Here is a 20,199-nt window from a genome sequence, read left to right on the forward strand (position 1 = left end):
CCTACCTGGCCTGTGCTACAAGAGCGGATGAAGGAGAGCTGCAACGCTGCGTTCCTCTCCTTTTCCCATGAATTATTAACTCTCCCCTAGGATCACTTTGCTGGCTGGAGAGCCGGGAAGTTTCCTCAGAGAAGCTCGGAGCTCTCCTCCTCTGCAGTGCTCTGTGGGCATCAGCAGAGCACCAGCACCGCGGAGTGGAACGGTGGTGTTTGCAGGATTAAGCCCTGCCTCAGGATCATGCTATCACAAGGCAAAAGACAACCCAAACGCTATTTTCGGATCTTCAGCTGCTAATGCTGCCTCTGTGCTGAAAGAAGGGGAACTCTGCATTTAGCTGGGAGGGCTCCAGCATCGTTAAAATGGATTTCCTTCTGCTGCCAGAGGCAAATAGTTAAGACTGCTCCTGCCCTGCTTTTGCCAAGAATGGCAGAAAATAAAGAAAGTCTCCCCTGAACTCCACCATCCAAGGGAGACTGGAAGCTGTGGCAGTAATTGTGATAGAGGGGAACATGCCCCTCCTGGTGGTATGAGAGCAGAGTGTTTCGTTTCCCATGTACAAAAATAACCCGTGTAAACAGCATGAGGACATCAGCTTAATCTTCTGCGCCATAATCCTAGGAGCATGGAAAGGTGCGGCAGTGCGTGGACAGGTAAACACCTTTGCTTTTTACCTCACCGTACCAGTTGGGTGGTGACTTTCCACGGAGAAACGTATGTTGCAGACTCCCTACTTCCCACACAGAGTGGCTTTTCCAAGCACACAGAAAAGCAAAGGGATTAGGAAAACCCTCCCACTGATTGAGCTTTTTTAGGTTAGGGGTTTTTTTCATTGTCGTTGTATTTAAAAATTAGCGTGTGATTAGCAAGCAATGACACCCTCCCCGCTACCGTATACTGGAATTGCCTATAGGCACTGCAAAATAATTTGGGGGTTTCTGCAGCTTTCATTAGAGAGGAACCACAAAGAAAGCCCACTTACAGAGCTCTTCTACATGAACAGGGATAGTGGCATTTGTGAGTTTACCAAACTGAACACACTGAACATACACTACATGTACAAGTGTGCTTCTTTTTTTTATGGAAGACCATTTGTCCCATAACAAACAGAATCTGAAGTAAAATGCCTCACTCCCTTCTACACCACAAAAACAAAACAAGACATATTTCTGAATTTTAAAAGAAAACATGTACTGATGTCAACATTTCATTTGCAGAAAGACAGAGTCTCCTCTCGTTGAAAACCAAGGCTTGTTAAAGTTACTCTTCCAATATAAGAATATTAAGTATTAGAGCTGCTAACGCACATTTCTCAGTTTAACTAAATCTGCTGAGCCACGAGGCTAATCATGTAATCCTTATGCCTTGCTTCAAGCAATTACAGCTCTGAAGATCCAGGAGGCAAGATGCAAAATGGAACCCCACAGCCTGTCACAAGGTTCAGAAATAGAAAGCTACGGAAAACACAGCAAGAACATTTATTCCCCAAGCAGTTATGTGTTATGCTCGGTGCTCTTCCACAGCTTCAGTGTTTAACAGGAGAGACTCTTTTCAGAGCATATGAAAATCCCACATATTTACAGTTAAAAATCCCAAAGTATCAACAAACACTTCCACTTGAACTCAAGAAGAAATTCTTTGTACTTACAAGAAGAAGTCCTGTAATAAAACCTGGAAATAAACTGTATGAGTAATCACCTTCTCTGCATGCAAGCTCTGCATATATTTCATGCATAGGAATGTTTCCTCTTATCTGACTTCCACTGTCTGGCTATCAAAGACAAAACTACAGGCTAGTGTGACATAAGAGATCAGGAAACAAGAGGCCAGGGTCTTTTCCTTCCTTTTGCTACAATGACAAGTGGAATAGCACAGGGACCAGTTCAGAGCTCACTGTAACACATTTTAGTTAAAACAAGAGCTGAGAAAACACACACCTGCATGTAAGCACAGACTGAGATCTGATACTCACTAAATCATTAATTCTGTAGAAAAATAGCTGTAAACTCTCACCATCACCTATGCAACAAATACCTAAAAGCAATCAGTGCCTTCAAAATAATCTCACTTGATTCTGCAGCAAAGGCCACTAATCATCACACCTTATGTTGTGTAAAGCTCCCCAGCACTAGAGCAAGTGTAAACTACCAACCACTGCGAAACCCATCCCTTAATAGATGGCAATTAGCAATCCATTTGCACAACCTCTTAGCTGTAATTGGAGAGTTTTGCTTCAATTTAAGGTAGATTGGCTATAATTAGTTTGCATTTAAAAACTAGCATGTGCACTATGCTATTGGTTTAAGGAAATACTGTTTAACTTACATTCCTCCTATGTCTAGAAATCAAGAAAGAATAAGAAATCGTAATAATCCACCTGATCTTTTGGCTTAGCTGACCTGCTCTGGTGAAGGAGGTGATAAACCAGCCCATTTAAAAACTATGTGGGAATATTATGACAAGATACTGAAGATGTGAACCAACCCTGGAAAAAGGGCACTAGTCTTGCTTAAGAGGTAGTGATGTGCCATAATCAAAGCTGTAGTTTGTTACACTCAATATCATCTGTAAACACCTTAAAAGTAAGATTAACGCTTTCCCAGGAAAGATGCTGTAATCGTGTTCAGCTGTGAAGCCAGCACATCAGCTGTGAGGGTACTGCGCTTTCACTCCTTGTCATGTGAAAATGAAACTTTCTCACCTTGCTCATCTTATCGGCCTCATCAGATGACTCCAAGTCTTGCGCTTCTGCCTCCTCTGGAGCTGTCTCAACAGAGCTGTCCGGGTCGCCACAAAACGAGTGCCCTGCTGAAATTGAGATGTGTGTGAAAACCCAGCCATCATTTCCAAAACTTCAAAAAGCTGGGCACAACAGACATGGAGTTCCCATGGAGGGCCAAGCCCCATCCTGCACACAAGTACACGCCAACAAGACATTATGCCTGAGGCACTCAATGACCTCAAAGGACTACCTCAGTTTACAGTGGGGGCCAGGTTTAACTACAGGTGTAAAAATAAACAGGTTATGGCCAGACACGTTATTTAGCTGGAAACTACAAAGCCAATTCAGAGATAAGGCTAAAATGCCACACTGAAATTCTTATGTTTAGTATTAATTTCTTTGCTGGCAAGCAATTGCCTACCTTTATACTTCAGTGGTTTCAAATGGAAACTGCAGTATGTGAACGAGCAGGCTGTGCCAAGAAGCAAGCCTTGGTCAGCCCTTCCTCCGAGTTAAGTCGAACGTGATGATTTTAAATTGCTTCCAGTTTTGGCCTAACACACCCACTACTGAGTTTCGATGTTGATTTTTAAGGAAACAAACCTGTTTTTAGCAGTTTTTAGGAGTCTATTACATCATTAACTGAAAATTAAATTTCATTTCCATCAGCACATGGCAACAACTATGCACCCCTATGCCTCAGCACTCTTATGGAGACTGTGTTGTTGCGACTTCGTGTAAGTAAACGATGAATTACCTGCAAGTGACAAAAGAAAGAAGAGAACTAATCCCAGCCTGAGAGCTCTGTGCACAAATAACCTTGCTTGGCATCTTATTCTCTGAATCAAATAGCTGTAAGAAGCAGTATTACTACACCTTACCCAGTCTTCACAGACAAACAGATTTCATCATACACATTCAACTTCTAGCTATGGCAAATTATAACGACCAGTGATGGACTGAACTCTGCCAGGAGACTCCTGCATGCCTCAACAGACCTTCAAGCCAGAATAAAGAGAAACTTTACAGCAGCTGAGTCCACACACTAATTCCTTTTTATCTTTCCCCTCTCCTCCCCTCAACCCCATAAGGAAGAGTTGTTTCTACGGTGCTACTCCTGGGGCTGGACGGGGAAGGGTGGTTTCTGAGTATGCCTCCCTGCCTGCATCCTGCCACATGAACAGGACAGTGAATGTCCCACTAGGGGTTATACCTTTTATTCCATTATATTCATTCTTCAGGTAATGCAGAAAAGCCTAACAAAAGTTCAATGGATGCAGCAACACAGAAAATCCCCACTTTTTAAAACTCGAGACTCAGTAGACTACAGTAACATAATTTTTGGTTGTATTGTTAGCACGTAGCATTTAAACATTTTGGTGGAAAACTGACACTTTTCTGTGGCAGAATAGAATTTTTTTCAAACCAGTGTTTGGGTTTTTTTGTTTGCTAACCCTGCGAACAGAAGCAGCCCAACAGCACGCTATCATGTTGTCAGCAGCCAGTGGTCCAGCAGCCATCCCCTCCTATTCACTACTAGGTAGAAATATGGATGTTTTACAAAGATTAACAGCGATTGAGCACGTCAGATGCAGCACCATTTCTATGTTAGTCCCGTGCTGACTCTCATGTTACTTGCTATTTTTCAATTAGACATTTCAATTTAGGTAAGTCACGTATATTTGTCTATAAGAAGCATTCGGCTAGATAGCAATGCTGTGAGTAAAAAGGCCACAGTGATGATAACACACATCTGTTATACTGATATATTTCAGTTAAACACTGTGTGGTTTGGCCAAAAAGGCTATAATAGCGTGGATGGTCTTTTCAATTCAGATAAAATGGCAAGCTGCTTTAAAATTAAGGGATTTTGAAAAAATAAACCCTGATAACAGACATCTAGTATATTTGTTTATATTTATACTGGAATTAAATATATTTCATTATATAGAAATGATAGTCTCGAAGAAATATGTTTCCTAAATGAGTAAGAAAAATTCTGCTGCCTCTTCGCTGCAATTGAAGAGCCACTGCTCTTCTTTCAAGGAGTTTTATGTTAACGCACAACGTTGGTTCACCAAAACATCCTAGGTAAGGTTCTCTACATCAAGACTGAGGGCAGAGATCCAGGTCTGGGTTCCTCAGTACCCAACGTTCTTGCAAGCTTTCAGCCACCATTACCAAAAAACAATTTGCACAACTGCACAAGATTTCCACTTTGTTGAATCTAGAAATAATTTGGAAAAATTGGAATTCAGAAATCCAGAAATAAATTCAGAACACATTCTGCATACTGGGATGGAGCTAAATTGGACACCAAATGAAATTAAAAGGACATAAAAAGTAGTTCATAGCTGAGCTTCTGGAAGACATGCCTCTCTTCTGGAAAGACAGAGTCTACCTTTTTAAACGATGTGCCTGTAGGGCTTGTTTGGCAACACAAAACCTATTTGAAGAAGTGTTTCTTCTGTAAGAAGTTAGGTTTTCTGAGCCTTGCCCAGATTTTATCAACTTGGACTATCAGCTTTCTGGTCTCTCTATTAATGTGTGAAAAAATTCTTAAAACCTTTAAGGTACCCATTAAAAAATAAGAGAAAAAATGTGCTATGTGTCGTAATCTGTTTTGGGCAGTCTCCGTTTTTTCACTGCAACTAATTTCCCTTTATAAGCTATGTGAAATACATCTTACAGCTGTTTCTCACCCCAAGCCAAGGCAAATAATGTTTGTTTGGAGGTTTCGGTTTTTGCTTTTAAGCTACCACTTTTTCTTTTCCTGTATATTAAAACACCACTTAATCTGTTTCCTGCAGTATAAACACTTTTACCCAGTAGACAGCAATCTTTCACTTACGCCTTAATAAGCAGTCACACAGTACATGTGCTCAGGGTATCTCTAATGTCTTAACCTGCCAAAGCCAACGTCTACTTTAGCAGGTTTATCTGCTGGCTGTTAAACACAGGCAATCAGTTCAGTAATGCCGCACGTTCCTGCCTTTTAATACCGTCCAGTTACCGTCCCATTTCTGTCAGGTTCATTACATCATTTCATTTTTGCCCTGTAAATCTTTATTTAGCTCTGCAAGGAGCTCTGAGGACAACGTGCTCACTTCCTTCTGCAGCACCAAACCACTACCATTTACTAGGGACGATAACACGTGGGCTTCACTTGATATTAAGGAATTAGAAGGGAAATCCAAAAAGCAGAAGGAAATGGGGGTCAAATCCATGTGGCCACCAGCACAGACAGAGGTCACACGAGCTCCGACATTGCCTCAGGAGTGTAATATCCATGACATTATGACTAATGCCCATCAAATAACTCCTACTTATGGCTAGGACTAACAAAATAAAAGGAGGTCTTATACCACTGAAGCAAAGGTGCTGGAGCTTAAAGGCCTGGAGAATCACGTAAAGCTTAAGCACCATGCCAACGCTTGGCTAAAATTTTCCACAGCTGCTGCTTCCAATTTGCAGGATTGCTGTTGCTCGAGATTTTAATGAGACTTCCACAATATTTGGCACTGCTCTTAAAGCCCGCTTCTTGGTGCCAGATTATTTTTTTTTTAATGCAACGGAAAGAAATATTCCTAGCCAAGCTCCATCAGCTGTGGTGCAAAGCTCAGAAGTGTGCATCCTACTAACACAAAAAGCAGCCTACAAATCAGAAAACCCTGTATCTTGATGCCTTATTCCTACGTAGAATGGGCAATACTGAATTTAGTCCTCTCAGTGGCAGCAATGGGGAAGTGCTGGCAAGGGCAGCCATCTGCCAGCATGTTATGAGCTGTGGGCCAAAAGCAACAACAGGCTCGAGTGGTTGAAAGCTTAGGTTTGTAACTTTAAGGTGCCTCAGTCTCCTAAGCAGGTTGTTTTACACATCTCAGCGCCCCACACAACACCTTGCTGTGCGACTGAGGCAGAGCTCTGGGACTGCTGCAGCCAGCCAGCAAGTGTCAGGGACCAAGGAGCTCAGCCCAGTGCTCTTCCCTGCCCGCGTGCCACCACCTGCTCCCTGCAAAAGGTGCATCGTGCTCCTCCATACTTCTTTCACCGATGAAACTCAGCGATACTGAAAGTCAAATATAGCGATTGCTTAATCACTTTCAGTAGGAAATAAGGAGTGATCCCCATCCGAGCTGAAACCACAGAAGAAATATGGACCAGGCAGCACATGACTACCCCGGCCGAATCCCAGCCAAGACACTCAGGTGTTTGTGCTCCTGCAAGAAGTGCTGTGAAGGTTTCAGTGGCCAAGTGCTTTCAGCGGCTCCTGTCTGACTGTAGCCTTAAAAGAAAAGACTATCACTTACTTAGTCAGCTCAACAGTAACTTCCTTAAACAGAAAGTGTCATTTCTAAATGCTGCTGGGGAACAGCCCCATTATGACAACAGAGTACCTTTCAAAAGAGAATCTGTCATAAACGGAACAATTTTAATACAAATTGTTAGGGAACTGTATCTCAATTTAAATTTTTATTTGAGACAAAATTTCACCTATAAATCTACAATAAAAAAAAGGTAAGCATGCATTTTTTTCTTTTTCAGAAGAATTCTGGTTAGCTTTGCAACACTGAAAGACAAAAGAAGAAAACATAATTTTTCCACTGGGGTATTCCGTCCCATTGGGAAGACCCACAGAATTGATAACATCTGCAAAGACCTGTAAAACCCAGCTACAACTATCACAGTTACAGTCAACTGAGCGACCAAAGAGCAGTACAGGAATGAACTGGGGAATACTGCCTTTCCTGGAGAGCTACAGAACAAGCCCCACAATTCTCTTTCCCTTTTGACAGAACTCTATTGCTTCTTTTTCCATTTCAATTAGGTAATAAATTGCACAAATATAGAAAAGTCTATGCTGAATGTCATTCAATTCATTCGTTCTTTGTGGGGAAAATGCAGATTCAATGAAACCTTCCCTGTATCACCTGTACCACAGTCACTTTTCACCTTCCCCAGGTCAGGAGCCTAGTCAAACACTGGTAATACGCTTGAATAGCCCCTTTGGAATAAACAGGACTTTTCATAGATGTAAAAATGAAGCATGTGCTCAAGGACTTTGGAAATCAGGGATATTGAGATCAGAAAAAACAGCCTTTCCTTCTGCAAGCACTGTGCTGCAGCCTGGGGCTCACGGAGCCGGCAGGGCAAGCGGCAACCCAGCCAGAATATTAGGATCAGAAATCCGGGGACAAGGGAGCAGGTATCCTTACTGCAGCCAAAACGGGAAGGGTCAGAAACCCAAAGCCACAATGCAAAAACTAACGTGCTAACAGCCGTGCTGCTTATCTCAACAGCAGCTCAGGGAGACTTTAGAAAAGCCAGGAATGAGACCTCTGAACGCAATTCTGACTGAGGCAACATCCTCGAGCTTGGGCTTTTAAGCTTTTAGAAACTAGATCTCATGAACAACAGTTCTGCACATCTCTAATTACATGCAAGACCCTCAGACTGCTGCTGTAGCAAATGTCCTGGAATTGTTAAATCAAGTACTGAATGATAACATTATTCTTTAACATGCTACAAAAGGTATGAAATTAGTTGTCTGCCTCAGGAAAATAACCCTGAAGAAATTAAGGTTACTCAGCTTGTTCTGAAATCCAAATGACTTAGCCTAAGGGGACCTGTGACAGGACGAGGATGGAATGAAAAATAGTGGCCATTCTTATAGTGCAACGAAGGATTGTTTCAGTTTTATACCATGGTCTTTAGAGTGTGTGTCAACTTCAGCCTCTGGTTCTCCTGCTTTCTGAACGACAAAATAATAGACTCCTTAAAAATACCTAGCTGCTTCATACCTAGAAGATTAATATACCCATTCAAAACATGGGTGTACTTTCTTTTTTATCAATTATACATTCTGCACGGTGATTTATATGGCTCACAGTTATCCCTGCAGAGTTATCCCCCATGTTAGAGGTCTACAAAACACAGGAGCATGCAAAGCCTAAACCTCAGAAACTCTACCCCAGAGTAAAAAAAAGGTAGTGAATTGTGGGGAGACCACAAACAAATATGGATACTGCTCCCATTCCCAAATTTTCTTCTAATAACAAAATATCTTCTTTATGATTTTGGGGAGATGCAACACTCTGTTTCCAGCTTTCAGCCTCTCATTCCCTGGACTGAGTGGAGCAGAATGGGAAGACAAAACACTCCTCATGGGGAGGGGAGACAGCTCTCACTGATCCTTTTAGGCAACAAGGAAAACATGCTGTGGGGCTCCAGACAGAATGAGCGCTAGTCTTCCTCAACCAGATTTATGCAGACTGCATTAGCAGGAGAGAAGACTGAAAGCCAGGAAAAACAATAATAGATGAAAGGAACAAAACTTCTGGCTCTGCAAGCCTGATGCAGCGTGAATTCCTGAGGGAAATTATATATCATACCCAAGATGGTATTTTTCACATCAATTAGAGATATAAAATCTAAGGTCATTTCCAGAATAACCTGTTACGTAAACACAATCAAGTAACCACTGCCACAGAGCTCATTTACAGCTCTGGCCCCAACCTCAGTATATAGAAGGTAGTTCCAGATAACGAAACAGCTGTCAGAGAGGACATATTTAACAGCAGCACTGGCAAGTCACTTCAGGGAGGTCGACTCCCAGAAACTCCGCTTTGTTCCTGGAAGACCTCCCACTGAGTAATAAGGCATTAGGAAATCTTCCTTAAAAAATGTAACACAGCTTCTTTCTGTTGAAAACACACAAAATTATTTGCCTCACACAAAAAAATTACCCTTTGCTGCCTTCATAGCTGATGAAGAATTGCTAGTGAAGACGATAATGATAGGACATCAGCATGATTGGTCAACCAGACCCTGAATTTCTGGAGAATGGATGTGCCTACAGGTGATTTATGCATGCTGACATTCTGGCCCAGCAATATTTCACCCCCTCTGCTGAAAGGGGGACTACACTACTTCAGGACCCTAGAAAAAAATCTGCATGCTATAAATAAAGCATACAACAGAAATCACTGAGCTGATTTGCCTAGCCAGCCAAACTGCCAGTAATCAACAAGCACACTAATAAATGGGTCAGTGGGTATTTCATACTTGACTGCTCTCTACAAGAAGCTGTGAAGCTGAGGCCAAAAATCTAAGATACAGCCACAATCTCCCAAATAAAAGCACGTATCCCTTTTTAAAATTTCACGTGGATCCCATTTTAGGTAACGAATCCCTGAAAAAGCACAGGGCCAGAAGAAGAAAGGCTTCAGCAAAACCTCGTTTTCTACAAACACCTAAATAGAGAGAAATTGATGGGGAAGATCAAAACACCTGCCTCCCAATCGCACACTTGGGTGCAGATCCTTGATTTCACTCCCTTCTCAGGGTAAGTCACTCCAAATTAGAGCATCAGCGTTGTTTAGCTTTAAACAGGGTCTTAACGTCGTTCTTCAGAGGCATATTTCATATGGCAACTACAGGTGCTTTCAGAAGCTGCTAGAGACACCTGCACACCTGCTGATGAGCGATTGTGTTGTTTCTGTTGGTTAAAAAAGTATTCCTCCCCATCTGAGGAGGAATGGAGGTGATTCCCACCTCAACATTTGCTGCGTTTTGAAGGAAAGCAAATGTCAAGAGAGCTCTAGCTTCTATGCTCCCTGTCGCCTGAATGAGGGAGCGGACTACAGCACACCAGACGTGAAGGGCAGCTGTACTAAGACAAATCTGAAGGGAAAAGGGAGCCCTAAAGCTTATCCCAGGTCCTGGGGAGCTATTTAAGAAGCAGGTGCTTTGGCCCACCAGACAGTTCACATGCTCACTGCAGGACATGGAAAAACAAGCAGCCGTTCCACACCACTGCGATAACCACAAAAACCCGGCTCAGGAGAAGCTTACAAAGGAGGACAGACATGACTCGAGCTGGGAGCAGCACAAAGGAAGTCGTGTCTACAAAGCAGTGGAGGCAGGAGGTCTGATTTTGACGTGATGTGTTCATCAGCCACATTCTATGTCTTCATTTCACATGGGGCATGCAGGGTTATTACAGGATGATATTAAAAGGCAAATGCTAGGTTCTTCAGACACATCTGGCAAACTGCACTATCTCACCCTCGGCAAGGAAAAGGACCCCTCAAAGACCCCCAAAATAATGATGAAGAAAACTGACAGTGGCAGAGAAACTGCTTGTTGAGACCAGCAACTGAGACCCTGTGTTACGAAATGTGACTGCTCTGCCTTAGATCACTATGTTGTATAAAAACAAAAGTCCCAGCTCCCAATTCTTTGCACCCAGGGCAGAAAGTCACTTCATGAAAAGTCAGGGTACGAGGACTCAGCACTCAGGGTTTCAGTGAAAATGCACAGGCAAGGACAAAAGGATGGGTCCCAGGAAGAGCTGGTGTTCAGTAGTAAATGGGGGCATCTTGTGGCCAGCTATAAAAATGTACAAGATGAGTTTGATTTTTCAGCACAAATGCCTAACTGGGAGAAGTTCAAAGAAATTTAAAAGAGAAAAGATGTCCTTCTGAAAATGTTTAATTTTAACCGCCTTTGGGGGTTTATCCCACATCTCACATGAGGTTGCTTTTATCAGTCCCCTCAGAGATATTTGCAATAAGCTGTTTTTAAACTTTCTTGTTCATGCTGTTCCACTTGCTATGAATACCACGCTCCTCAAAGTCAGATTAGGGGTCCAGCTTTTTCTTTCCCACTACGTGTTCCTGTCACTTGAACAATGACATTTTTCCTAGATCACTTTCAGTAAATATTTTAAGCAAAACCAGAGCAGCATCCAGAAACGTTGAAAGGCAGGCTGTATGTCCCTGACCCTTTGCAGGCAGAGATGAGTTGAGTCAGCTTGGTCCTCAGCCCAAGCAAACGATCTTTCACTGTGGCTCATTTGCTCCAACTCAGCATCATGCTAACGCACCCACACTGCTCCTGGGGTAGCTCCAGGTTGCACCCAGACTCATCCCAGAAGGCCCTACAACAAGGGATTGCATCAATCAGACAGACATGTCCTGGGAGAAGGCTGACTTTAACCCTGGTGAAGTGCATTAACACCTCTCCTCCCGCTCCAGCTTTTTAGTCTGAATGCCCAAACCAAAACCATTTTATAGTTGTCAAAACAATTACTTTGACGTTTCAGAAACCTTTACTTTGGGGAGAAACCAAAGTATTTTGACATATTCAGACACCATTTACTTTTGACCGAAAGTCAAAATTTACCTCAGCTCAAAACAGTTTTGATTATCTAGAAACTACTTCTTTTTGGCCATTCCATTATTTTTTAAAATTATTCCAAAAAACTAAAGCAAGTAGGTATGTCCAGTATCCTCTTCTGTTTTCAAGTGTGGGTGGGCATTTAGAAGCCAACAAGTAAGACTTTACTAAGAAGGCAAAGAAGAGGAGACATAGTGCACGAGCTTTCCTGCTATCCCAGCGCAGTTCCCAACACTGCTATCTTACAGAGGTAATGGCTAGAAACTGCCAAGGAGGTGACCCTGCTCTTCTGCCGCCATTTCTCTTATCCCAGCATAGGTGCTTGTTCTCAGCTGGTTCAGGAAGCTAAAGTAGTGGCAAACAATTCACATTTGCTAGGGATTAATTTTCCGCCAGTTCAGTTCTCTGAATAGGGCAGCGTGGTGGGCAGGAAGGCCCCTTCCCACCGCAGTGTGCTGTGGGACCAGTTAGATATGTTTGGCTGTAATGTCAATCCCTGCCTTTACGTGTTTTGAACTGTCCTCGTGAGTTATTTACGGGTCTCATCAAACACACAGGGCTCCTGTGCTCCTGGCTAATCCCAGAGAGGGTGAATGCTTATCCACTCTTCCCTCCCTGCCACATGTATATTCTGTGGGCAAATCCAGAGGTAAAGGCACCTCTTGAGCAGCCCAGAAGTGAGCAATTAATTCTGCAACTTGCTGTAGGCACAGCTAGATGGTGTGACATGCATTTGGCGATGACACGTTTCACAGCCTAACCGTCTACACAGTCATCCTTCATTGCTACCACAGATTACACCTTACAGCTTCCAGAGCTCCCACTTATTATCTGCCCAGAGCATTCAGACTGTAATTCCTCTCACTTCCACCATGGAAGTTACATCCAGGGATCAATGGGATTACACCAGCACACTGCAAGCGTGAATCCCCCTCCTGGCAATTTCTACATTGAAATACCTTGGCTGCTCCCAGCAAATGCCAGTGTGCTGTCACTCAAGTCAGATGGGTTTTCCAAGCGACGCGGTGGTGGCTGCATTAGTTTCTGCCCTTCCTCTATCTCAGGATAGGTGCGCACAGTAAGACACAGCGAAGGCTGAACAAGGGCATCTTTCAGCAAAGCTGAGTCCAGATCCTCAGCAGCTTTCTTGTTAATCTCCACAATTTCATCGCCAGCCTTCAGGCCTGCAACACAGAAAGGAACAGGTAAGACTTGCACAATAACGTTTCTGTTACCCACAGACATCAAGGAGCTCAGCTGGGTATTTATGAAGTGCCAGACAGTGTTGTCTAGACATAAAGTTTACCTTACATTTATGACTGCAAATTATATTGAAATTTGATGGACTTCTGAGAGTTCTGTTGTCAGGCTGGTACTCCAGTACCACCCCTAAAAGCACGGTGCCCAGGAAGTCCCTCACAACACACCAGCAGCAAGATATCCCCTTTTTCTTCATGTCACTCTGCAAGGAATCAGCCGCTGTACAGCAAGCCACCCTACACAACATATTGCTCATAAATAAATGTATACTGAAGGACAGAGTCGGACTTCTTGAAGCGCTGCACACAGGACAGGGGAAGGATGGAGTAGCTGGGCTGGCTTGATTCTTGCTTTTAACTTTCCATACAAATGAAGGCTTTTATTGGAAGTGGTCACCTACCCATACACCCAGGAGAAGAGAAAATGTTTCCCACTCAGCTGGAAGTATGGTGTAGGACTTCATACAGCCTCCTCTCTGGCCCTGTCTGAATCATGTCCTAGCACATAGATCTTCAAAAGGCAAATTTTAGCACTTGGGAAGGTAGTCACGTTTTTTCTTCCAATCTGATTTCAGGAGTTATTTATAGCACTAGTGCCCAAGGGAAAAGGGGCTCTGCAGAGGAAACAGCTGACTCCTGCTTGCTTCTGGGGCGACGCAGCAATGCTGACAGATGATGTGCAGCCCTCCGAGGTGCCGCAGGAAACCTGACCTTCCGCTCAGCCAGCCGGGCCCTCTCTCTGACTAACAACAGCGAGTTGGACCAGGGTTTAATCCCAAATAATATTTAGGGTCAGGCAGGCAGCAGCACACCTGTGCTGACAGCCCTGATCATTAGCACTGCTCCTGTCGCTGCAGCTTTTGTCTCCACTTAAGGGTGATGCTGGTGGTCCCCCACAGGCATCGCTCCAAGAGCCGGCCTGCTGGGAACACATACTATGCAAGGGCCACCAATCTGCCAATGGGACCACTGCAGCATCTCAGTCACCGTCCTGGCATTTACAGGGATGAAAGCTGGAATTTACAGGGTCGAAAGAGCTGCTCTGTGGATGTGACCTGCCCTCATGCCGTGCAGTCCTCTGGCTGGGCGATCGTGCAAAGGACAAGTCTTGCCACCCTTAAATCCAGAGAGCAGAGCTCAGCTGCATCCTCCAGGAAGCAGATTACCTACTCGCATTCAAGAAAGAAACATGGAAGGGAGAAGGCTAAAGAGCTTCAGTCTTCCTTAGGAAAATTGAGATCTTTCTGAATGCGTGTAATTGTGCCCAGAAACTGTAGTGTGGCACGCAGTTTCGGAGAGAATAAAATGAACTAGATAGAACAGCTACAAAGTAAATGGACCGTAAAATCATATTTGAAACAAGGACAAAACAAGGCAAGTCAAGCATTTCGCATTATTTCATTTATTCTACTTAGTGATGCCATGTCATAACAGTAGCACATTAATATGCCTGAAACCATAAACATCGTATCTGGGGCTTCATTTACTCTTTGTAAACCTTGTTTTGAATCATTTGGGATAAAGCATCATGTCTATCTCAGTACAATCAAGCATCTCAAATTCCAACAACGGTCTAGCTAACGGCAGACCAACAGAAATAATAAAAAGAGAAATCACAAAAATTATTAGGAGAAAATAAAATTGAAGTTTTCTAATTGGAGAAATGATTGAAAACGAAATCTTAGACTCTATAGGAAATGCAGTCAAATGTAAACATGAATGTAAATAATGGGAGGAAGAGAGAGTTTTCCTCCCTGCATTCTGCTAACTATGGGTATCTTGTCATAATATCCTGCCAAATACTGTTCATACAGAAAGTGGCTTTTTATATCAATTATGAAGAGCAACATATCACTGAAAGCCTGTTTTAGCATTTCAGCTCCACAGGAGGCAGTCTGTGTTCATGCATTCATTTAAATTGTCACAGAAACATTTGCTAAAAGCAAAATAAGAAAGGCCTGCTGAATTCCCCCACCCCCCAATATTATCTTTGCTACCCACAAGAAGCCCGCAGAGTGTTATTTCCCTGGAGCAGGCTGGCAGAGAGCCACCCCCCAGCCCCTGCTCAGGGCTTTTGGCAGACTCCCCATCCCATCAGCCAGGGAATCGTACAGGGCTGAGGTGGGGTGAGGAGAAAAGTATGGTCTTTTCAAGCTCAATAGACATATGCAGCAGCCTCCAGAACCACCTATGGGGTTTTCTTAAGTTAGGGTTAGAGGTTACAGCTGATCAAAACTCCAGGCTCTCTGCAGCCAGGCTCTCTGCAGCCTCTCTGCTCCCCCTCCCCTGCCCCCTGTTTCTTCCTTCCCAGTTTTGGTCTGCACAGCCCTGTCCCTCCACTGTGCCACTTCTGCCACTGGCTTCACTGCAACACAAGCCAACTCAATTTGCCAGCGGGTCACAAAACCAGCCATGCATTTCTGCCACAGCAGTTTTCTATCAAGACAGTGAGCTGAATCGGCTCAGCAGAGTGCCAGAGTCAGCACAAGGCAAAGGGCTGGAGCAGTTTGGGGGAGACCAGTCCCCATTGCTTTCGGCAACAGCAAACTGTTGAATAAGCTCTGCAAGGCCACATAACCACTCGCCAAGAAAACTCTGAAGGTGTTTTTGAGGCCTCTGCATACACTGATGGATTATGAAGAGATGAGTGTCTTCTCACGCTTCACGGTCCCCAGGTTGTATTTTAAAATCTGTTTAGGTTTCAGCTGCCCAGCTCCCTGACCAGCTTAGGGATATGGTTTACTGGCGGACTTCATAGTGTTAGGTTAATGGTTGGACTCGATGATCTTAAAGGTCCCTTCCAACCAAAACGATTCTATGATTCTATGATCCCGTGACTGCATGAGCAGCAGTGCTGGCACATTGGAAAGGGCAACAAATGGGCATAGCAGCATCAGGATTGACCTCAGCTTGGGTAAGCTGCAGTTAAACTGTATCCCGTTCTGCCCTGGGACAAGCCCGGCAGCATAATTATCTCTGCTGGTTTCCGGTCCAAGTGCTGTCATGCTTCCTGCAAAGGCTGGAAGCAAAACTAGAGGCAGTAATCCCAGCCACAGAGAGCACTATGAGGACTTCTACTGTACCCGTTTATCTTGCAGTTACTGACTTGAGAGGGCCCCTGCTCCTCTTTCTAGCTGCAAGGGACATGTTGACCCCGCTACATACATAGCCACTCAAAATTAAAAGAGGTTGACTATATAGCAAAGCTGATCCGAAGAGCAGAACAGCCGTGTATTCAGTACCTCAGATTCTTCCCAAAAGACCATGATCTCTTTTGGACTGGGACCCTGGTTTGGTGTGTTCGTAAAGCTCCTATCCCAACAAGCTCATGGTCTATACCAGGATTAAACAAACAATAACAAAAGCATATAAAAAGTCTTTTACCTTTTTTGAAAGCTAGGCCTGTCTCTTTGACGCCGTTCACATACAGCCGACGAATCCCTTCTTCTTCCACAGAGGACAGAGAGAAACCTAGGGAGATACCCAGTGAGATGGTTAGAAAAAGCCAACCACTTCCAGCGTGTCCTACCAACTGCTCACACTACAGGTAAGGCTGTGCTGTCTCTGCAGCGAGCAGTCAGGAATTCCTCCCTTCTCCTTTCCCATAAACCTTTACAAACGTAAAGGGAAAGTTAAATAATGAAAGTGGTTCTAACAAAAACCTGAACTGAATTTCTGAGTTTATACATATATCATCTACAGCTTTATTTGACGATACCACAGCTGCAAAATGTTGGAACAGACTTCCAATTCTCTTGCCACAAAAGGTCACTTCAAGAAGTTTTGCTGTTTGCAGACAAAAGCTGCACAGAGATGCGGTTTGTGACCCAAACTGACAAAAGCCAGGAAACGGAGAGCTATGGTTGACATGCCATCCTGAACTCAGACAAGGCATAACAGCTAAAGCAGAATGCCAGCTTTCACTTTTTAGAATTCCTGGACTGGACAAGTTTGTAAAAATGCCACTTCCCCTTCTCCCCCTTTCTATTCTTGGCTGCTCCTGGCATGACCTGTTATTTGCCAAGTCTCAGCTCAGCGCACATTTTATAGCTATGTTAGAGACCCAAAGACCAGCCTTATAATGGAAGTACTGACACAGCCTTAATTTAAACAGTGCAAATGGTACGTTAACGTTTGGTTTTGGTGATTTTCCTGCCATTTGTGTTTGACACTGTGTAAGATAACAACGTGTAAAGGAAATACAATGTGGTTAGTTAAACAGGTTTTATTTATTTACTGTTGAAAGTTATCTAAAGCAGAACATTTGCCTTTCTGAAACTTCATTACTCCCTAAATGGGTGTAGGGAACCATTTGCTCTCTCTTTTTCCAACTAGAAAAACATTTACAAACCTCTGGAGGGAGACGCTTGTTTGACATGGAATCAGCCACCAGCCAAGAGGAAGCAGATGTGCTGGGAGCCTATTTGGATTTTAGGACTCCCGGCAACTTGGTGCTTATGGATGAGAAGTTATTTTTTCATCCATCATTTAAAAAAAAGAAAGGAGGGGGAAGAATGTGGCAGCCTAGAAGCAAGGAGCATATGGCCCTTTGTGACTTACTGAGCTACTTGGAATCTGTATGCGAGCTCCTCAGCCTGAATAAAATGAGATTTGTGAAGCTCACTCAACAAACCAACTTTAGCAGAGAGAAAAACTCTTGACTAAACAGAAGAGCAGCTGTAAAAAAATAGTAGCTATTGGTTGTCATCACTGCAAAGATACCTGGAAAACCCATAACCAGAAGCAGGGTGGAGCAGGCCCGAGACTGCAGTTTGAGTCAGCACAAATTATCAGTTACTAAACCATCACTCTTTTGCAACAGAAATGCTCTTTTGCAGCCAACTATCATACAGTTAAAACAAGGCTGAGTTGCATCTCAAGTTCTCGCTGTGGCTAACTGTGAAGAGATTAGCAAGCGCAAGCAGTCCCAAGCTCCCGTTCTCCTCCATGAGGAGACCTCTGCCTCCTCCAATCTGTCAGGGCTAAGGGCAGGTGTAGTTGCTTTTTAATTTGGCTTTCATTCGGAAAAAAAATCCAGAGCTGAACAGGTGTAAGGAGCAATTACATGTGTTGTCATCACCTTTAAGAGATGGGCAATTGGCAACAGCCTTGAAATGGACATCTCACAAACACACTTAACCCCTCCACAGACAGGATACGGGACCATACCCCAAGTATGGATAAACTGTTTTATTTCCACAGTTGTTCTGAAGCAGCATTCCTGTCCTACTGCAGTGCCGGTGCCAGTGCTTTCACTGCCATGCAGTAAAGCAGAGCAGGGAACTCATCCAGATGGGAAATACCTCAGTCAAGTGTGTGTGTGTGTGTGTGTGTGTATATAGATGTATGCATATATATACTTGCACATATATATATATACACTTGCATATATGCATAAACATGTATGTTTAGTTTGTATATACACACGTATAGTACAAATGTACAGTTTCCATCTGGCTGAATTCTGCAGGTGCTCCACACAAACACGTGTACTGGCATTGCACGAGAGGAAGGGCAGGAGTGGGTGGAAGTGACAGTGAATGCATAAGCTGGCATCACTGCCAAAAAGATTATTATCAAACTGTGCATGGACCCTGAAACACAGGTGTGAAGAGATGGGTGGTGACCCAAACAGCGCCTTTTCTTCACTGCAAAGTTTTAATGACAGGAGAACAAAAGTTTGCATCTGTGAGTGCACAAGCCCTCAGTGAACCAGCACAATACCTGAACAAATCCGCCTCCAGAAAACTACCTTAGCCCCTTGAGACAGACAGTTGTGAACAAAAATGCCAGTATGTTGCTGGTACATCCAGGAGCTGGAAGCAATAGGATCTTACTGCTGGTGCGCCCCAGTTCCTGCCCATACAACCCTTGCAAAGAGGCTGGTACCAGTGAAAGAGGCAAGAACATATGTGTCCGGGCATCAGCAACAGCATCACATTGATAGATCTAATGCTGGCAAGGTCCAACACACTGGCCAGATACTCCAGGAGTGCCTCTTACCACAGGCATGCTGGTGGGAGCCAGAACGCTACAAAATGTTCCCAGGTGAGCCTTCCCTGAAATGCTCTGCTTCGTCCTCTTTACGTCACTTGAACTCATGGTGTGCTCAGGCACGATGGCAAAGCTGCTCCAAAGGCCTGCTAACGCCTGCAGGGGCAGCTCTGCCCTCTCCCCAGCACCAGGATCTCTTAGCTGGCCCACAACAGCTTGCAAAGCCAACAGACAGCTCTTCACTTCTTTTATTATCTCACCTCTGCCAGGCTAATGAGCTGAACTGGCCTGTCTAATTGCACCCTTAGTGAAAGCATTTCACCTCGCTATCTTTGATACCATGTCTGTTAAATGGAGATAACAGCACTAAGTCTACATTGTCAGGATTAATGAATAGCTGCTTGTGAAATATCTTGAAAATTCAAGGTGATATACAAGTATTATTATTGCTATAACTGGAATACTAGCAACAGTAACAGGTAAATGTCACTAATGATTTTCATAATCTCACCCATTTTCAAAATGAAGACTTTTCCAGTTCTTCTAGAGGAATCAAGGCACAGGGAATTTGGATATTTGTTTTTAAAATGGGCAAGAAGTATGAGGCTTGAACAAAGCTGCACAGAAAAAACAAGTAATCACCAGAATAAAAAGTCCCTCAGCACTCTAGACATTCGGTTCAGTACTGGCTCCTGACCCTGTCCCCAGCACTCGTTGAAGTGCCTGTGAGGGGCTGAGCCTCCAGTGCTGCCCAGATGACTAAGAACCAATCTCAAAGGCAGTCCCACTCACAGACTTATGCAGGTGCTTAGATGCTTGGAGACTGTGTGGTCACTTTATTGATTTAGGTTTTTTTCAAAACAAAACCAGTAGCAAGAATCCTTAAGCAACTCTGTTAAAAAGATTCTATGGCAAAATTTTAAAGCTCTGATCTTCAACGTTGCCATAGCTCGTGAATGTGCTGTGTAGCTTTCCCTCTGGATTGTAAAAGTATGTATTGGCAATGATAATTCTGTAAAGAGATTAAAAGAACAAAAAATTCAAATA

At 43.7% G+C, this 20,199-nt stretch overlaps 1 protein-coding gene across 1 annotated transcript in view; it reads right to left on the bottom strand.

Annotated features, from left to right (window-relative positions):
- TIAM1 (TIAM Rac1 associated GEF 1) overlaps positions 1-20,199 on the bottom strand; it is an 82,868-nt gene that overhangs the window by 19,991 nt on the left and 42,678 nt on the right. The window contains 3 exon segments of the mRNA XM_068425207.1: positions 2,699-2,802; positions 12,859-13,083; positions 16,543-16,629. Coding sequence (XP_068281308.1) covers positions 2,699-2,802; positions 12,859-13,083; positions 16,543-16,629 — 416 coding nt within the window.

The sequence above is a fragment of the Nyctibius grandis genome, chromosome 2, assembly GCF_013368605.1.
Source record: "Nyctibius grandis isolate bNycGra1 chromosome 2, bNycGra1.pri, whole genome shotgun sequence".
Lineage (NCBI taxonomy): Eukaryota > Metazoa > Chordata > Aves > Nyctibiiformes > Nyctibiidae > Nyctibius > Nyctibius grandis.